The 17,891-nt window shown below is 40.9% G+C and overlaps 1 protein-coding gene across 11 annotated transcripts in view; it reads right to left on the reverse strand.

Moving 5' to 3' along the window:
- Positions 1 to 17,891, reverse strand: part of ptprt (protein tyrosine phosphatase receptor type T) — a 612,567-nt gene that overhangs the window by 192,169 nt on the left and 402,507 nt on the right. For all 11 annotated transcript variants that reach the window (XM_039734414.1, XM_039734417.1, XM_039734416.1 and 8 more), the window contains one exon: positions 6,236 to 6,371. In XM_039734414.1, the coding sequence (XP_039590348.1) occupies positions 6,236 to 6,371 (136 nt within the window). The remainder of the gene's footprint in view (positions 1 to 6,235; positions 6,372 to 17,891) is intronic.

The following is a 17,891-nucleotide window of genomic DNA, read 5'->3' on the forward strand; positions in this document are numbered from 1 at the left end:
TAGCAAAAAAGTTACAGATAAATAACAAAATGCACATGGAAGTTCAACTCTGCTGGGGCCTGTGGCCACAGCCAGGGGGGAAAATGGATGTTTACTGGGCCCTGTTTGACAGCACTTCCACCACATTAGGAAGTGCTGCAAGAAGAAAGTCAGTGGGCATCTGGAGTCCTTCAGGGTGTCCTATAAAAGGGGCCAGTCACCACTGCTCAATGGCCAGAGGTGGGCGGAAGAAGGACAAAGCCTGTGTGGAGGACTGGAGGCAAAGAGACCATGCTGTGCTTGTTGGTGCTTTATGGACTGTGCTCTGGGAAACGAAGATGAATGTGGACTGTGGGGTGAAACTTGTGTCCTGCCTGTCTGTGTTGGGTTAGATTGGCTGTACACACACCTGAGCTTCACAATATCTACTCTCTATATATAAAATCCTAAGCCTAAAAGTACAATGATGTTATGCATTGTTTTTATGTCAGGTTTTCTGTCACGCTTTAAATCTGGCTTATTTTAAAATCTACATATATATGTTTGGTATCATTCTTCTCAGAATGTATCAAAGTTTATTGTGATGTTCTTAGATTTTCAGATTGTTATTCCATTTTTAAATTATAAACTAAAATATCAAGAAAGTTGTGCATCGAGCATAGTGGGCCTTTAATGGGAATACTCCAATCGGTAAGAGAGTAAATATTTTATTCTCATTTCATGATTTTTACTCTGTTAAATAATAATTATTTTTTCTTTTACATATATGTATAGAATTTCCTGATTTTTGACTCCAATAAATAATATTTCTTTTTCTACACTTACAGATTTTACTAATATTCAGGCCACAATTGGGGGTTGGGTGCTGAAGGCACCAAGGGGGCTTGCCTCCTAGTAAATATATTTATACCTTCTTCTTTTGCCAAAACAGATCATCTTCTTCCATATCTTTCTTTCCTCTGCATCTTGTTCTGTTACACCCATCACCTGCATGTCCTCTCTCACCATATTTATAAACCTTCTCTTAGGCCTTCCTCTTTTCCTCTTCACTGGCAACTCTATCCTTAGCATCCTTCTCCCAATATCTCCAGCATCTCTCATCTGCACATGTCCAAACCAACTCAATCTCACCGCTCTGAGTTTGGCTCCCAACCGTCCAACTTGAGCTGACCCTCTAATGTACTCATTTCTAATCCTATCCATCCAAGTCACACCCAGTGCAAATCTTAGCTTCTTTTAACTCTGCCCTCCTATTATATATATATATATATATATATATATATATATATATATATATATATATATATATATATATATATATACACTGTGTGCACAATTATTAGGCAAGTGAGTATTTTGACCATATCATAATTTTCATGCATATATTCCATCTCCAAGCTGTATAAACTTGAATGCTTATTTGATCAGGTGATAGGGTGGCACGGTGGCGCAGTGGTAGTACTGCTGCCTCACAGTATGGAGACCTGGGTTTGTCCTCCCTTCTGTGTGGGTTTCCTCTGGGTATTCCGGTTTGCTCACACAATCCAAAGACATGCAGGTTAGCATTGACAGTGTGTGCTTGGTGTGTGTGTGTGCACCCCTCCCGGGGTTTGTTTCCTGTCTGTGTTGTGGGTTTCCTCTGGGAAAATATCAAGGTGTGGGAGGAGACCAACACCCTATATCATAATTATTAGGCGGCTTGTTTTCCTCAGGCAAAATGGGCCAAAAAAGAGATTTAACTGATTCTGAAAAGTCAACAATTGTAAAAAGTCTTTCAGAGGGATGCATCACTCTCCAAATTGCTAAGATATTGGGGCGTGATCATAGAACCATCAAGCATTTTGTTGCAAATAGTCAACAGGGTTGCAAGAAGCGTGTTGAAAAAAAAAGACGCAAAATTACCTGCCACAAATTTGAGAAGAGTCAAACGTGAAGCAACCAGGAACCCGTTATCCTCTAGTGCTGTCATATTCCAGAATTGCAACCTACCTGTAGTGCCTAGAAGTACAAAGTGTTCAGTGCTCAGAGACATGGCCAAGGTAAGGAAAGCTGAAACCTGACCACCACTGAACAAGACACATAAACTGAAACATCAAGACTGGCTCAAGGAGTATCTGAAGACAGATTTTTCAGAGGTTTTATGGACTGATGAGATGAAAGTGACACTTGATGGACCAAATGGAATGGGCCCGTGCCTGGATCAGTAATGGGCACAGAGCTTTACTTCGACTCACACGCCAGCAAGGTGGAGGTGGGGTACTGGTATGGGCTGGTATTATTAAAGATGAGCTAGTTGGACCTTTTTGGATTGAAGATGGACTCAAATTCAACTTCCAAACCTAGTGCCAGTTTTTAGAAGACACTTTCTTCAAGCAGTGGTACAGGAAAAAGTCAACATCTTTCAAGAGGACCATGATTTTTATGCAGGACAATGCTCCATCACATGCATCAAAGTACTCCACTACGTGGCTAGCCAGTAAAGGCCTTAAATATGACAGAATAATGACATGGCCCCCTTCCTCACCTGACCTAAACTCTATTGAGAACTTTTGGGCCCTTCTTAGACAGGAGATTTACTGGGAAGGAAAACAGTACACCTCTCTGAACAGTGTCTGGGAGGCTGTGGTTGCTGCTGCACAAAAAGTTGATAGGCAACAGATCAAGAAACTAATAGATTCCATGAATGGAAGGCTTATTGCTATTATTGAAAAGAAGGGTCGCTGATTTTTTTTTTTTTCATTTCAGAAATGTTTATTTGGAAATTATGTGTTGTTTGTTTATTATTCTCACTTTAACAGATGAAAATAAACAAGGGAGATCAGGAAAATGTCATTTTTTGATTTAGTTACATAATAATTCTGCACACTAATAGTTGCCTAATAATTGTGTACACACATGTATTCCCCTGATAATGTTCACACTCACATTTCCTTTGCATAACATTCAGGTTTCAGGTTTATTAACATTTTGGATTGACTGATGGCACTTACGAGACTGCAGCTAAGTGCACTGTGACATTATGACATTCTTTTAAGCCCAATCACTTTTGCCCACCCATCCATCCATCCATCTATCTATCTCAAAATATATTTTACAGATCTATTTTACACACACACACTGTCTTGCAAAGGTATTCAGTCCGTCGTGAAAATAACAAAAATGCACACATTAAGAAAAGGTTACAAAACACAACTGAAGTCTGCCATAAACACCACAGTGATTCAGATGTGATGCAGGAAAACGTTTGTGGTCACAGGAGACTAAGACAGAGCTAATGTGGTCAAAGTTCAGAGATGTGTTGTCTGGTTGTACTATCACCCTCGCCGCCAAAACAGTGAAATATGGTGGTGGTAACAACACACTGAGGGGCTGCTATTCATCAAAAGAGACTGGCCATCTGGTTAAAACGGTGGGACGAATGGAGAATGGAAGATACAAGCAAATTCTGCCAGATAGCCTGTGTCAGTCTGCTAAAAGAAAGTAATAAAATGAATCAAAATGACACATGGGCAGCACGGTGGCGCAGTGGTAGTGCTGCTGCCTCGCAGTAAGGAGACTTGTGTTTGCTTCCTGGGTCCTTCCTGCGTGCAGCATGTTCTCCCCGTGTTTGTGTGGGTTTTCACCGGGTTCTCTGGTTTCCTCCCACGGTCCAAAAACATGCTGGTTAGGTGCATTAGCGATCCTAAATTGTCCCTGGTGTGTGCTTGGTGTGCGTGTGTGTGCCCTGAGGTTGGCTGGCATCCTGTCCAGGAATTTGTTCCTGCCTTGCACCTTGTGTTGGCTGGGATTGGCTCCAGCAGACCCCCTTGACCCTGTGTTAGGATATAGTGAGTTGGAAGATGACTGACTGACTGAAAATGACACATTTCTCTATTAAATTTTGTGTATAAGTCAGACATGGGGGTGTGTTATTGTATTCCAAAATGGTAAACAAATCTCTCCAAGAAATAGCAATTCAGAACAAAAAAAGTGTAAATGATTGTTGGACCAGGAAAAAGTCAACATACACATACACACATTTAGTCAATGCATTCCTTTATTTTCTAATCAAATTGTATAGTTGCAGAGTAGCAAAAGGAAATTGGGGCTAACAGATTTGAGGCCAGATCACCATCCAGAATAAGACACCAGTCTTGTGTGCAAACATACAAGCGACACATTCAAAAAACTAACTTTTCAGCGCGTTGATGGAAGTAAACTCTCATAACAAGTTCCATGAAATGGTTTCCAAGCACAAATTCGTAATTTAGATGTTATGAACGTTAAGAGGAGCGAATAGTCACCATCGCAGCCCTTAGGTAAAGAATTGTAAAATGTCTTTAGAATAGCACAATTACATCAGTGATTATCCCTGAAGAGTTGCCATGCCTTTTGATTTTTCATGTCTAAGAATGACAAAGATAGGTATTTGGTTCTTTACATAACAAACAGAAGTAATTAGTAAGTAATGTAGCACACATAGAATAAATGAATGTTTTTTCATAGTAAGAAATATTTTCTCTCCACTCTGTTACAACTTTATGCATAGTTTGTCCATTAGTGGGTGGCACACTGGCACAGTGTTTATTAGTGATGCTGCCACTCAGCCCTCGATTTAATTTTTCATTTGGGCCCTGTCAGTGCAGACTTTATACTTGTTAACTTGGCTTTTCTCCAGATACTCTCGTTTTCCTTCTCACCTCATAAATGTGTGACTCTAATTTGGCCTGATGTGGGTAGGTGATTGTTGGTGTGTGTGTGCCCTGGAGTTTCATGCATTACACTTGATACTTCTAGATTAGGGTATTATCCTGCATTGGAATAAGAAGAAAAAAAAGCATATATTGAATTTCTGAATGTTTACACATTTGTTTGAATTTCGCTTTTTTAATTAAAGACTCATAGGGTGCAGGAACCAATGGAACAATTTAGAGTCAACGATAATCTTAATTTGCAGGTGTTTAGGATGTGGAAGTAAAACTGAATGTCCCAGAGGAACCGTGAGGACGAAGAAGGATTACGTAAATTGCCTACAGGCTGGGCATTGAAACCCACTTCCCTATAGCAGTTGAGTAGCTAATGTGTCACCAGGCACTCTTCAATGTGCGACCAGCTAGCTCTACCGGGGTCCAGAAAAGGTATAATAGGAGCTCTCCTTAACGCAGGGCTGGATATGATTTGCATTTAGAGATCCAATCTTGAGAAATCCTTGGCACGCATTGTCCTCATCACTGTGGTCTCTCTGTCAAGCATTGATTTAGTTGCAAAACAATTATAAGAAAATATATGTAAAGCAGCCCATCAGAGGAACCAGGACTGTTTTGGGGACTTTTTTGTTTATTCTTTATGAACCGAGTAATGGCAGCTAGTCTCGCTGTCAACTGCCTCATCCCTACACTAGCACTTCCTGCTAGTTGAATCCAAACACCAGTCGCACTTACCTGGCAGGAGAAGCTTTGCAGTTCCACTCCTGAGCTGATCGAGTAGTCACACGATGAGAACCCAGAGCCAAGTAAACAGTATTTGTGCAACCGTGCACTTTAGAATGGATGTCTCTCGCAAGCGTACAATGCACAATGAAACAGACTGATGCTCCAATTAGTTAAACATTATTCAGTGGATTTATGTACTGTTCAAGGCCAAGGCCTATTGGGGTTGTACAGCAAACGTTTCTTAAGTCTCACAGAACATTATTAGGGAAGAAAGACCCATTTTGGGGCTATTAGTTATGATTCAAGGAGTGAATTTCAACAATAAAGGAGGCTTTGGCCCTGGGATGGGTACTGTTGGATGAAAGGATGGTATAAATAGCAATTATACCGTTACTTTTAATTGCAGATGGTCACTTGAAGTGAATATTGGATGTGTTAGCATCTTTTTTTTTGGCTTGGATATTATCATTTTGCTTTACAAGATTTTGCTTGTTTTGTTACTTGTGATGATCAGGAAAACTCTGGCAAGCTGCTGTCCATCCCCTGGTCAATGGGCAACAGATTTTTGTGTACATTACATTCTATCCAGAAGCCTATTTTGGTAAGAAGAGTATAAACCAGTCAGAGGACATGTTCTCTTTTTAAAAAGTGAATGGATGTTTAAAGGAGCAAAGGGAAAGCAGGGAAGAGCAACCCAATGGGATTAAGCCAGTGTGCATGTTAGCGGAGGCCAGTGCCCAAGCCCCAAACATGCAAGGGCTAAGCTGCTCTGCATCACTAAATGAGCCACTCGATCGATAAAGCAGCACCTAGAAGGGTCAATGAGGGTCAGGTCTGAAGATTACCTTCTTTTGACGGCAAGCATGACTCCTAGCAGAATGATGACAAACATTAGAATCCCAGCGACAACTCCTGCCATTTTCACCGTGTTGTCCACCTGCTTCTCTGGCTCCACGGCATCTGAATTCTGTGTGGAGGCGCCTGAAACGCACGAACACACATAACATGGAAAAAGTTACCAAACTCAGCCCCGTCATCCACAGCACAAGCTTGTAATAGTTAAGGAGACAAGCAAACGAAACACATACTGTAAACACACATACACGGGAGTGGCGGAGATGCATGCGTTCCTATTGCTCTTTAATTATTCTGTATGGGATGCACATCAGCAAAAATAGATAAATAAAAGAAAATACCCTGGGTTTAAAGGAAAAAAAAAATGTGCTGAGAAAAGGTGAATCTACAAAACAGAGTAAACTGTGCAGAATTCAAAAATGTAATTATGAAGAAGCCAAACAGTTTTAGGAGGCCACGGTTCCCATGTTAACGCTAGGACGGTTCAAAACAAACTTCTGCTTCCTAATGAAGTAAGAACTACAAAGATACATGCCTGATTTTTAGGTAACCTTCTCTTAACGGACTTAAAGGATGACCAGGATACCCCAGGTACAGAACAAAAATCAGGGGTCATGGAAACATCACAGGACGGGATAAAGAGACATACACATTATGATGGGAACAAAGCATGCAGAAATGTGGCGTACAGCCCTTAAAAGAGGAACATAATAAAAGGATGCAGTCACTCAATACTAGAGACACAAAGAGTCGGCTGGGACTCATTAGGAGAGCTGGATTAGGAATGTGGACTTGACATAGCTGAATACTTTTGTATGATAGACATGGTAGAAGAAAGCATTTCTATGTGGATAGGATATGGATGGTTCGGCTAGCACATGTGGAAATTCCAGAAGAGACGACAGCTCAGAGGTGGACGGATGTTGATAACTGAATCACAAGAAAGTATTTTGACTATTGAATACAATAGTGGTCAAGCAGTTTTATCTGTGATTGCATAGAGTATTAAGAAATATAATGAAATTCCTTAAATGTTATTCAGCCACAAGAAATTCAGTGAAATGGAATGGAATGACAATGTAGAGTCACTGGCGAGTATCAGTGTGGGTACTACTATAACATCACTTGACGTAAGGCTCAGCCCAGCTGGATCTTTGCTCCCTTCCTGACATTTTTTGTTTGGAAGGACATTCATGGGGAAGATTGAAAATGCTGGCGACAAAATGAAGGGATGAAGTCGGAAGTGTAAGTACAAAGAGAAGTGCTGTAAAACAAACAAAAGGTAAGTAAGTTTACTGGACTAAAATTAGGGCCTAAGAATCAAGTAAGAGCATATTCAAAACAAGCAAAAAGGACAATCATGAAACAAGCAAAATGTTGGCAAAGCCACAGAGCAAAGAACAACAAGAAGTAAATGGGAGGAAGTTTTAAATACAGAGAGACACTGACAATTAAAAGTACACAAGAAACATCTGACGTGAAAAATGTAAGAAATGAGATTTGAGTGAAAGCTAAGGGTCTGCTTAAAGAACCAGCAATGAAGTAGAACTACTTGAACTTTGTATCTTCTACCCATGACTGGGTGGGTCTTCCTCTTACGTCCTGGACATAAGCATGTTAGGTTCAGTGACTCTTATCCGGCCTGGTGCATGCCAGAATGTGCATTGTCATAGACTGGAATGCCTTCCCCGTGGCTCTGAATTGGGCCAAAGTGGATGGAGAAAATGAATGAATGGAACTTCAAGCAACTCTCAGGTGAGTACTGTAAGGGAGAGTATCGGGGTGGGGAAAGCTGAAACTGAAGAAGGCATGGCCAAATGTGTGGTGATGGGCACGGCCAAGGGAAAGGCATGGCGACTATAGATTTGGAAACAGTGCTGGAAGACACCACAATCAACTGATGAGGACGCCGGAGTTGTAAAGAAAGGACACACAGCCTCCAGAACCATTTGAGCAGAGTAGTGCTGATGAGGCACAGTGTGAGTACGCTAAGAAGAATATCATAAGTATATGAGAGGTTATGATAAGGGGTGGAAATATGCCAGATTTGAGAATTTATACAATATATACGACTGCAGAGTATGAATGAAGTATATGGCATGTTAGTAAAATCACTGGAAATTAACCAGATAAGTAAGATTCCATCACAACACAGCAAATAGTCAAGTGTTTTCAAAATGTCAAAAGAGTATACAGGGATACCACGACTGTGGATGCAATAGTAGAGTCTAAAGATGATGCACAATTCAGCTCATGGAATAAGATGTAGAAACATCCAGAAAGTTTGTTGTAGATACAGTAGAAAGACTACCATGTTGATATGATGGCAACAGAACTGGGTTGGGGGATAAAGAAAAGTGTCAAGAGTTTCAGGAGAGAGGTACAAGAAATCAATCTGACAGCACACAAGGATGCAACAACGCAGAAGAGCTAAAGGAGTTTCTTCAGGGTACAGAAAGGGAACAAAGGGCAGTGTTCTTCCAATTATGGTGCCAATTACCCACTGTACCTAGTTAACATTCACCTTAAGTAAGCAAAATACTAATTTTGTGGTGTACTACAGTAGTTTCTGACCAACTTTGTGGTGTCCTCTGTCACCTGTTCAGTCTATGCCTAAGGCTTCAGAAAGTGTCACTGCTATGGCAAACATTCTGCATTGTTCCTGTTCCAAAGTAGGCAGGCGCTTCTTCACCTAATGACTACAGGCCACTGGTGCTTATGTCTTTCATCATGAAGACCTTTGAGAGGCTGGTCCGGGACTATATAAGTGCTTATGTGGTAGACCACCAGGACCCACTGCAGTTTGCCTATCATACCAAGATTGAAATTGAGGATGCAATTAACTATCTGTTCCACAAAGCTGGCAGCATTGTGAGGGTTATTATTAGATTTCTCAAGTGCCTTCAATACCATCCAGGCATCCCTGTTAAGGGGTAAACTCAGAGATATGCAGGTGGATGAGCCCGTGGTGTCCTGGATAATGGAGTACCTGTCAGGCAGACTGCAGTTTGTGAGACTCAAGGACTGCGGCTCTGATGTGAGCAACACTGGAGCTCCACAAGGAACAGTCCTGTCTTATTTTCTCTCAGATGATTCTGCACTTATGGGGTGTATTTATAATGGGGATGAGACAGAGTATAGGAGTCAGGGGGAGAACTTTGATTCCTGGTGCAAAGAGAATTGCCTGCATCTTAACATCAGCAAAAGCAAGGAACTGGTTGTTGACTTTCACCACAACAAAGAAGCTCTATGTACAGTCACTGTTCAGGGAATATATTGAGAGGTGGTCCACTCCTACAACTACTTGGGAGCTCCACATTAATGACAGGTTAGACTGGTTATGTCATATCATCTACTGTTAAACTGTACTTCTAAAATTGTTATTATTATGCTGTCTTAAGGAATTGTTCTGTTCTGTGTATTGTATTGTATTGACCCCCTACTTTTGACACCCACTGCACGCCCAACCTACCTGGAAAGGGGTCTCTCTTTGAACTGCCTTTCCCGAGGTTTCTTCCATTTTTCCCTACAAGGTTTTTATTGGGAGTTTTTCCTTGTCTTCTCAGAGAGTCAAGGCTGGGGGGCTGTCAAAAGGCAGGGCCTGTTAAAGCCCATTGCGGCACTTCCTGTGTGATTTTGGGCTATACAAAAATAAACTGTATTGTATTGTATTGTATTGTATTGTCTCATAACACAGAGGAACTATAAAACAAAGGGCAGAGCAGGCCCTTTTTCCTTAGGAGACTGTGCTCCTTTAATGTGATAATCAACATGCTAATTAAACGGGCAAGCTTAATGGATGCAGACTGGACACCCTGAATGTCACAGGAAAGGAGAGAATTAAAACAAAACTGAGTGCCATTATGAACAATGCTGCACATCCTCTCTTTGACACAACAACACTGAGGACTTTCAGTCCACAGATTTTTCAGAATTGTGTGAACACTATGGGGATTTTTTTTATACTATTAGAAATACATCTGCATAGTGCCTCAGTGCAGAACTGGGACTGCCAAGTCTGAAGTTCTCTTTCCTTTTTATTTTTTTGCTTTATAGTCATTCTGGTGTGTGTTCAGACCAAAGTGGATATGTATATTTATTTATTTATTTATTTGCCAATTTATGTATTTATTAATTTAAAGAGCTTCTGTGAAAAGCCAAATTTCCCCATGTGGTGAAATGTCTATCTATCTATCTATCTATCTATCTATCTATCTATCTATCTATCTATCTATCATATAGTGCATTTCTATCTATCTATCTATCTATCTATCTATCTATCTATCTATCTATCTATCTATCTATCTATCTATCTATCTATCGCTCACCTAATTGCTTTAAGGATCTCCACCACAAGCTTCACTTGAAGAATAATGTTTAATAGAAGCCATCAGCTTCAGCTTCTTTTCACTTAAGATGTATTGTCACATTTTGGGGGTTTTCAAGCTCCTGCTAAAATTAGCTTCAAGAAATAAAAATGTGATTTTCCAATGGCAAAGAAGCCTTAAAATTTAAATTAAAACAGTTAAAAAAATCCAGTGCAGAAATACAGGCAACATCTCCAGCAAATCCAATGAAAATCAATGTGAAATGAGATTAGTGATTACAAAGTATGACAAATTTAACAGCCATGCCCTTAAAAGCAAATCTGCAAGGTGAGATGTGACGAGCTTTGAGCTGGCCTCACATGAACATCTCAAGGCTGTTCTAAGCAGAACAAGCTCTCCAAAGTGACTTTTTTTTAAGGAAGAAAGGTATCGACTGCATAAGACGTTAAACAGAAGAGCGGCTCAGAACCGAAGGTTAACTATTCTACGGTGGCCAGTGTCTAGAGTCCTAATTTTCTGGCATCTATTGATATCACACAGAACAAGAAATATTTGGGATACCTTTATAAAATTCCCACCTATCAGTCTGCAGTTGGTGACATTCGCCAGTAACCCAATAAACCTTTGAGGCATGTAGGCGTTGTTTAATTCAAGCCTCAACTGACTTTCAAGTCACTTGCAGACACAGATATTAACCTCTTAACTTTCAGCTTGGGTGCACAAGACCTTCAAATTTCATAAAGTGCTACCATGTAAGTTGCCTTAAAGAAAGCGATAATTTGTCTTTAATGGAGGGGAAAAATGCTTGTAAATTACTTCCACCCATCCACACAAAAGCAATGGGTGGTGAGGGGATGGTGTTATGATAATTATTTAAAACCACCAAGATCACAAAGAATACATCCACTGTCATCTGCTAGCCAAACTTATACCGTTGCAGAAATCCTCCACTATTTTCACAGAACATGAGCTGTTTCATAATACTCGTACTATATAAATATGGATGAGCCTGAAAAAGCAAGGAAAATATATCTAAAAAGAGCTGGGAGATTAAAAAAAAAGCCAAGGCACCCATGATAGCTGTATCAAAACCTAGAATGAATGTTGTAGATGCCCTGTTGGACAGACTGGCACCTCGATTGAGATGAGGGATGAATTCTGGACAAGATGGATGGACATTATACATGAAGGTGTAACCTGGCTGGGGTGGTTCTCAGTTCCCAGAATTATGAATGTTTGTGGGAGAGACTGTCCAGAAAGAGTAGCTCCTCTCCCAACACGATGAATGGCAGTGTTACCCTGGCAGAGTCCCAGTCTGGACACCTGCAAAGCATTCTGGATGCTGTAGTCCGAAAAGAAAATTCTAGTTGGGGTCCATGGATGCCACCAGTGGCCACTGCCAGGAGAAGACCTCTCTGTTTTGTGAGGCACCCCCCTGACCCAAAACTGCCTCCATCATCCAATACTATGGCACAGGAGAAACTCAAGCAGCTCCAGATAGGAAGTGACTTAGAAGAGGTGGATAAGGCTGCATGGGAGACGTGCATTGTGTTCCCTGAAGAGAAGCCTGTTAAAGGTATTTCTTAAAATAAAACAACTGTCTTGGTTTATTTATGCTACTGGCCATAATGTATAAAATAGACTGTTCTTTCTGCCAATGTGAAAGCTGCCACTAAAATGCACAGTTTGCTTGAATAATCTAAAAATTGTACAAAGTGTTTATCTGATTGATTGATTTTGACATTAAAGTGGTTGTCGCTTTCGTCAGTCCAGACCAAAGTTTACTTCGTGGGTCAGTTTTCCCTTAAAAGAAGATGGCTTACTCTGTGGCTGTTTGTGTTTAGCCATCCTTTATTGTAAATAGTGGACAGATGCCTATCTTACACCAAGGGTCCACATGGTACAGCCTAACAAGGAAGTATTAAAAGGACAAAACAGCTTGACATCACTATAATAGAAGTACAATTACTATTAAATTTGTGGATTATTCATGATGGAGGCAGAAAATATGGCATGAATGCAATTTAGTTATACCACTAACATAACCTTGCACTACATAAAACATTTAAAAAAGTTCTCTTTATCTTCACTGCCAGGGAAGATGGACCAACTAAAGCTAATGTCACATCACGCAGTTTTTTTCAGATGTGCAGAGTGAAGTCGTTGATCTTGTCACTTGCTCATGTCAATTTACACAATGGGACATCTCAGCCCAAGTCACACTTACCAATCTTCTAGCACAGCCGTGCTTGTCCCTTTTCCTGACAGCCAATAAATAGCATGCTGCTAGGGGGAGCCAACCACTGTGCGAAGGGTTAACAGCAGCGGTAAGTTCATCAGCAACCTATTCTCTTTCTTTCTTTTTTCCATTTTGTTATGGCATGCAAAATGCGAGACATCAGACAGACGAGCAAATGCGTGTGTTCCTTATTCCTAGCTGCTACGTTCAATACATTGTACTTCCAGACGAGCATTCATTGGTGCATTTGGTTGTCAGCTGTCCTGTCTACACTCATCTAAAGGATTATTAGGAACACCATACTAATACGGTATTTGACCCCCTTTCGCCTTCCAAACTGCCTTAATTCTACGTGGCATTGATTCAACAAGGTGCTGAAAGCATTCTTTAGAAATGCTGGCCCATATTGATAGGATAGCATCTTGCAGTTGATGGAAATTTGTGGGATGCACATCCAGGGCATGAAGCTCCCGTTCCACCACATCCCAAAGATGCTCTATTGGGTTGAGATCTGGTGACTGTGGGGGCCATTTTAGTACAGTGAACTCATTGTCATGTTCAAGAAACCAATTTGAAATGATTCGAGCTTTGTGACATGGTGCATTATCCTGCTGGAAGTAGCCATCAGAGGATGGGTACATGGTGGTCATGAAGGGATGGACATGGTCAGAAACAATGCTCAGGTAGCCCGTGGCATTTAAACGATGCCCAATTGGCACTAAGGGGCCTAAAGTGTGCCAAGAAAACATCCCCACACCATTACACCACCACCACCAGCCTGCACAGTGGTAACAAGGCATGATGGATCCATGTTCTCATTCTGTTTACGCCAAATTCTGACTCTACCATTTGAATGTCTCAACAGAAATCGAGACTCATCAGACCAGGCAACATTTTTCCAGTCTTCAACTGTTCAATTTTGGTGAGCTCGTGCAAATTGTAGCCTCTTTTTCCTATTTGTAGTGGAGATGAGTGGTACCCGTGGGGTCTTCTGCTGTTGTAGCCCATCTGCCTCAAGGTTGTGCGTGTTGTGGCTTCACAAATGCTTTGCTGCATACCTCGGTTGTAACGAGTGGTAATTTCAGTCAAAGTTGCTCTTCTATCAGCTTGAATCAGTCGGCCCATTCTCCTCTGACCTCTAGCATCAACAAGGCATTTTCGCCCACAGGACTGCCGCATACTGGATGTTTTTCCCTTTTCACACCATTCTTTGTAAACCCTAGAAATGGTCGTGCGTGAAAATCCCAGTAATTGAGCAGATTGTGAAATACTCAGACCGGCCCGTCTGGCATCAACAACCATGCCACGCTCAAAATTGCTTAAATCACCTTTCTTTCCCATTCTGACATTAAGTTTGGAGTTCAGGAGATTGTCTTGACCAGGACCACACCCTAAATGCATTGAAGCAACTGCCATGTGATTGGTTGATTACGTAATTGCATTAATGAGAAATTGAACAGGTGTTCCTAATAATCCTTTAGGTGAGTGTATACAGTCCAACACTCTGATTAATGAGAAAATCAAACCTGTTTGACTTGATCCTAGCCAGTCGCAAACTTCATGGTCTCAGTCATTGAGTATCCTACATCAATTGACTGGCTTAATGATCTTTATATATAAAAAGGTCTATGCGTGGAAGTGTGTCTGTCTGTCCAGTGAGAGGTGGAGTTGGGGTAAGGGCTCCAAAAACTTACTTAGCCACTAATAACAAAAGTTAGATGAACACATCAGTAAAGTGAAACCTAAGAAAAAAGACAAAGTCGCTTAGCCGCTAACATCGGCAAAACATGTATCCCTTTTATTTCCCGCCGCTAATACGTAAGCGATGCAAGCACGTCGCAAAGGGAAACCTCCTAGGAGAGAGATGCCCAGAGTAGTTCCTTTCAATTACCTGACATCTCTTCATTTAGATTTTTTTTCTGATGATTTCAATAGTTTCTAGGACCCCGGGCTTTTTACAACACGGGCTTACACAGCTAGTTATATATAATATGCTACTGTGGTTGTTCATTTGACTGTCCAGGATTTTAAATCACCTGCAGCTCGCAAACCGTTTTACCTGTTGACTTGAAATTTGGTACACATATACTATGTGACGTCTACTATCCGCCTTTGGGGTGATGATTGACCTTATTCCTCTTTTTATTTTTATTTTATTTTATTGTAGAATCAACTCTCGGCAGTGGCCAGCAGGGCGACCATGTGGCACATGCATATGGGCGCCGTTCTCATCACTACCACCTTCGCCGCCACTTCCTCTACTCTCTTAATATCTTTAATCATTTTTGAGGCAGATTGAAGACATTAAAGAAAACGTACTAAGTAATTGCAACTCAAACACCGACTTAATCAGTTTTAATGCAAAAAGATGCCAACAAAAGAAGAGAAGCAGTGGGCTGCTAGGGTGGAGAAAAGAACAGCTGCTCAGGAAGCAGCAAGAGCATCAACCACTGAGCAAACGAATGCTAAACGTACTGAGAAAGAGGATGAAAACTAGGAATACTCAAGTCAAGTGGATTCACTGCATGTTATCAATATACAGTAGCAGTGCGCCACTACTGGTTAATGAATATTTACTGGCACCCCATCTACTGTAGTACATGGTTGCTCTGAGCGGACCAGCCTTACCTCAAATCCTAAGGATGTGCTGCTCTAAACTAGCCTAGTGTAAAGTGAATGTGGGTGAGTGTGGTGTGTGTGTGTTTGTGTGTGAAAATGTGCCCCTGCATCCCATCTACAGTTAATTCTTGCCTCAAGCTCGATGCTGACAGGAAAAGCTCTATCCCTGCGACTGTGAATTTAATTAAGAGCATTCAGTAATGGATGCAGAAATAAAAAAAAAAAGATAAAAAAGAATTGCACCTGGAAGCACTAATTTAATTTGTATAACAACTAGGCATGGGATGTCAGCATGGCCGGTTCTGCAACTTCTATGGGCATTTCTGCTACTCTCATTGCTGTCACTAAAGGCTCAAGCCTCAAGCTAATAAGGGGATACGGTCAAATCGTGACTTGTTTCCAAGGCTTGTAATGTGACTAGAAGACACAAAAATGTCTTGAAAAGTTTTTCAATTGGAAAAATATCTGAGTGTGCTTGAGTGAGCCGTGGTCTACTGTGCCTGCTACAACTCACAGTGAGCAACTATGGATAGATAACACAGGCTACTCGTCTTAGGTAGAAACAAACAGTATGGATAGATAACACAGGCTACTCATCTTAGGTAGAAACAAACATTATGGATAGATAACACAGGCTACTCGTCTTAGGTAGAAACAAGCATTCTTATTTTGATTGGTTAGTTTTGATATTTTGTGTCACTCAGGCCTACATGACGTTGATGCTCCTTATACTGTATTTGCCTTGCAACCTAAAGGAAGAGTTGGTGTGAAGTCTTAACATTTATGACAGGTTCTTTTTCCCAAGTGTAAGACAAATAGGATGAATTGTTGGACATGGTGTGCCAGGATGGCCTGTTGGATTACTGCACAGTTTGAAGAGCAAGATGATGTCGGTGGCAATGAGTACACAAATTTAGGAAAGATGCAGGCCAGGAAGAACAATGCCACAGGAAAATGATCTCACAGCAGGCACATTAAGGCTTTCTACCATCATATGAGACAGGATCCATGGTACAGTATATACTGCAAAATAGTACCTATGACCAAAGACTGACAACTAGCAGAGACTGAGCTAAATTTACAATACCTGTTGTACCATCTCTGCTGGCTACTTAGGATCTGCTAGTGTGTTTGGACTCGTGTTGGGCTCCACCAGTCTGAACTGCTGTGGACTGGAATAATGTCGCTTTCAGCACAATAAGTACCACTTAACCGGTTGAGTTCAAAGACATTGAGTTCATACCCAAAGGAAATGTTGCATTACGGACAGCCTTCTCTAATGGAACAATGACTAGCACAGTAATTGTCTTAATATAGGCAGAGTGAACAACAGAACATCAAGGACATCCTGTTGCCGTTCATATGACCTTTTGTGACAGGGTTGCCTAGTGACATTTTCAAGAGAACCATACATGGCTGCTTCCTCCTAGAAATGTCTATCTGACATCAGTATCCTTTCCTGTCATGCCATTTTCTCCTGCTTTTTTATTAACTTTATTTACTCTATTTAAACTTGATTAAAACTGTGTTACCTGTATTACTCTATGCCGCAATGTATAGCATTTTTATATTGTCTTAATTGGAGCTTCATTCAAAGCTAATAAAGTTGTTCCTTAGCTCTTGTTTTGTAATAATATGTTATTTATATATTACCTATTCTGTTGTCACAGGTCACTTCACATGGTTGAAACTATTATTTTTTGTCACAAAGTACATGTGAGTGCGTATGCACACAAAGTAGCCTCTTTTTTAGCAACACTGCTTACTAACTCTTAGGGTCTGCTCCTCCAAACAACCAAACGTTTCACTGCACCTTAATATTTGGTATATGGGACACACACCGGGTCAAAAGGTTTAGTTTTGATTTGAATAAATGCATCTGCTGGAGGTAGACATGGTGGTCCCACACATCTCAGACACTTCTGAACTCGCTGCAACAGGCCTTTGAACATTTTAGTGATAAACAAAATACATCCGTCTGGGTGAAAACACCTTATTAATGAAGGACGTTAGACCTGAATGGCCAGACTAGTTTGAGCTACCATTAAGGACACAAATGCTGTTTATAATGGCAGTGTGCAGATGGCATCTCTGAACGTATAGCTCATTGAACCTTGAAAGAGATGGACTACAGCAACTGAAGACCATGGCTGGTTCCACTACTGTCCGCTAAGAGCAGGAAGATGACACTACAAAGAACATAAAGCTATTTAAACTGGACAACTCAAGAATGGAAAAATGTTGCCTTTTGCCATTGAGAGGCAGACACAAACACAGATTGGATTAACTTCCAGAATGCACTTAGCGGTCAGTGAAGGCTCCCATAATGGTAATTTAACCAGATATCACAAACTTATAACCTCTGAGGAGTTAATGAACATATGGATCTTGTTGTCACATCCAATGCAACCATACCAATAAGGGGGGCATGTTTTGATTTTTAACCTAATGATGAGTAAT

This window comes from Polypterus senegalus, chromosome 14, assembly GCF_016835505.1.
Source record: "Polypterus senegalus isolate Bchr_013 chromosome 14, ASM1683550v1, whole genome shotgun sequence".
NCBI lineage: Eukaryota > Metazoa > Chordata > Cladistia > Polypteriformes > Polypteridae > Polypterus > Polypterus senegalus.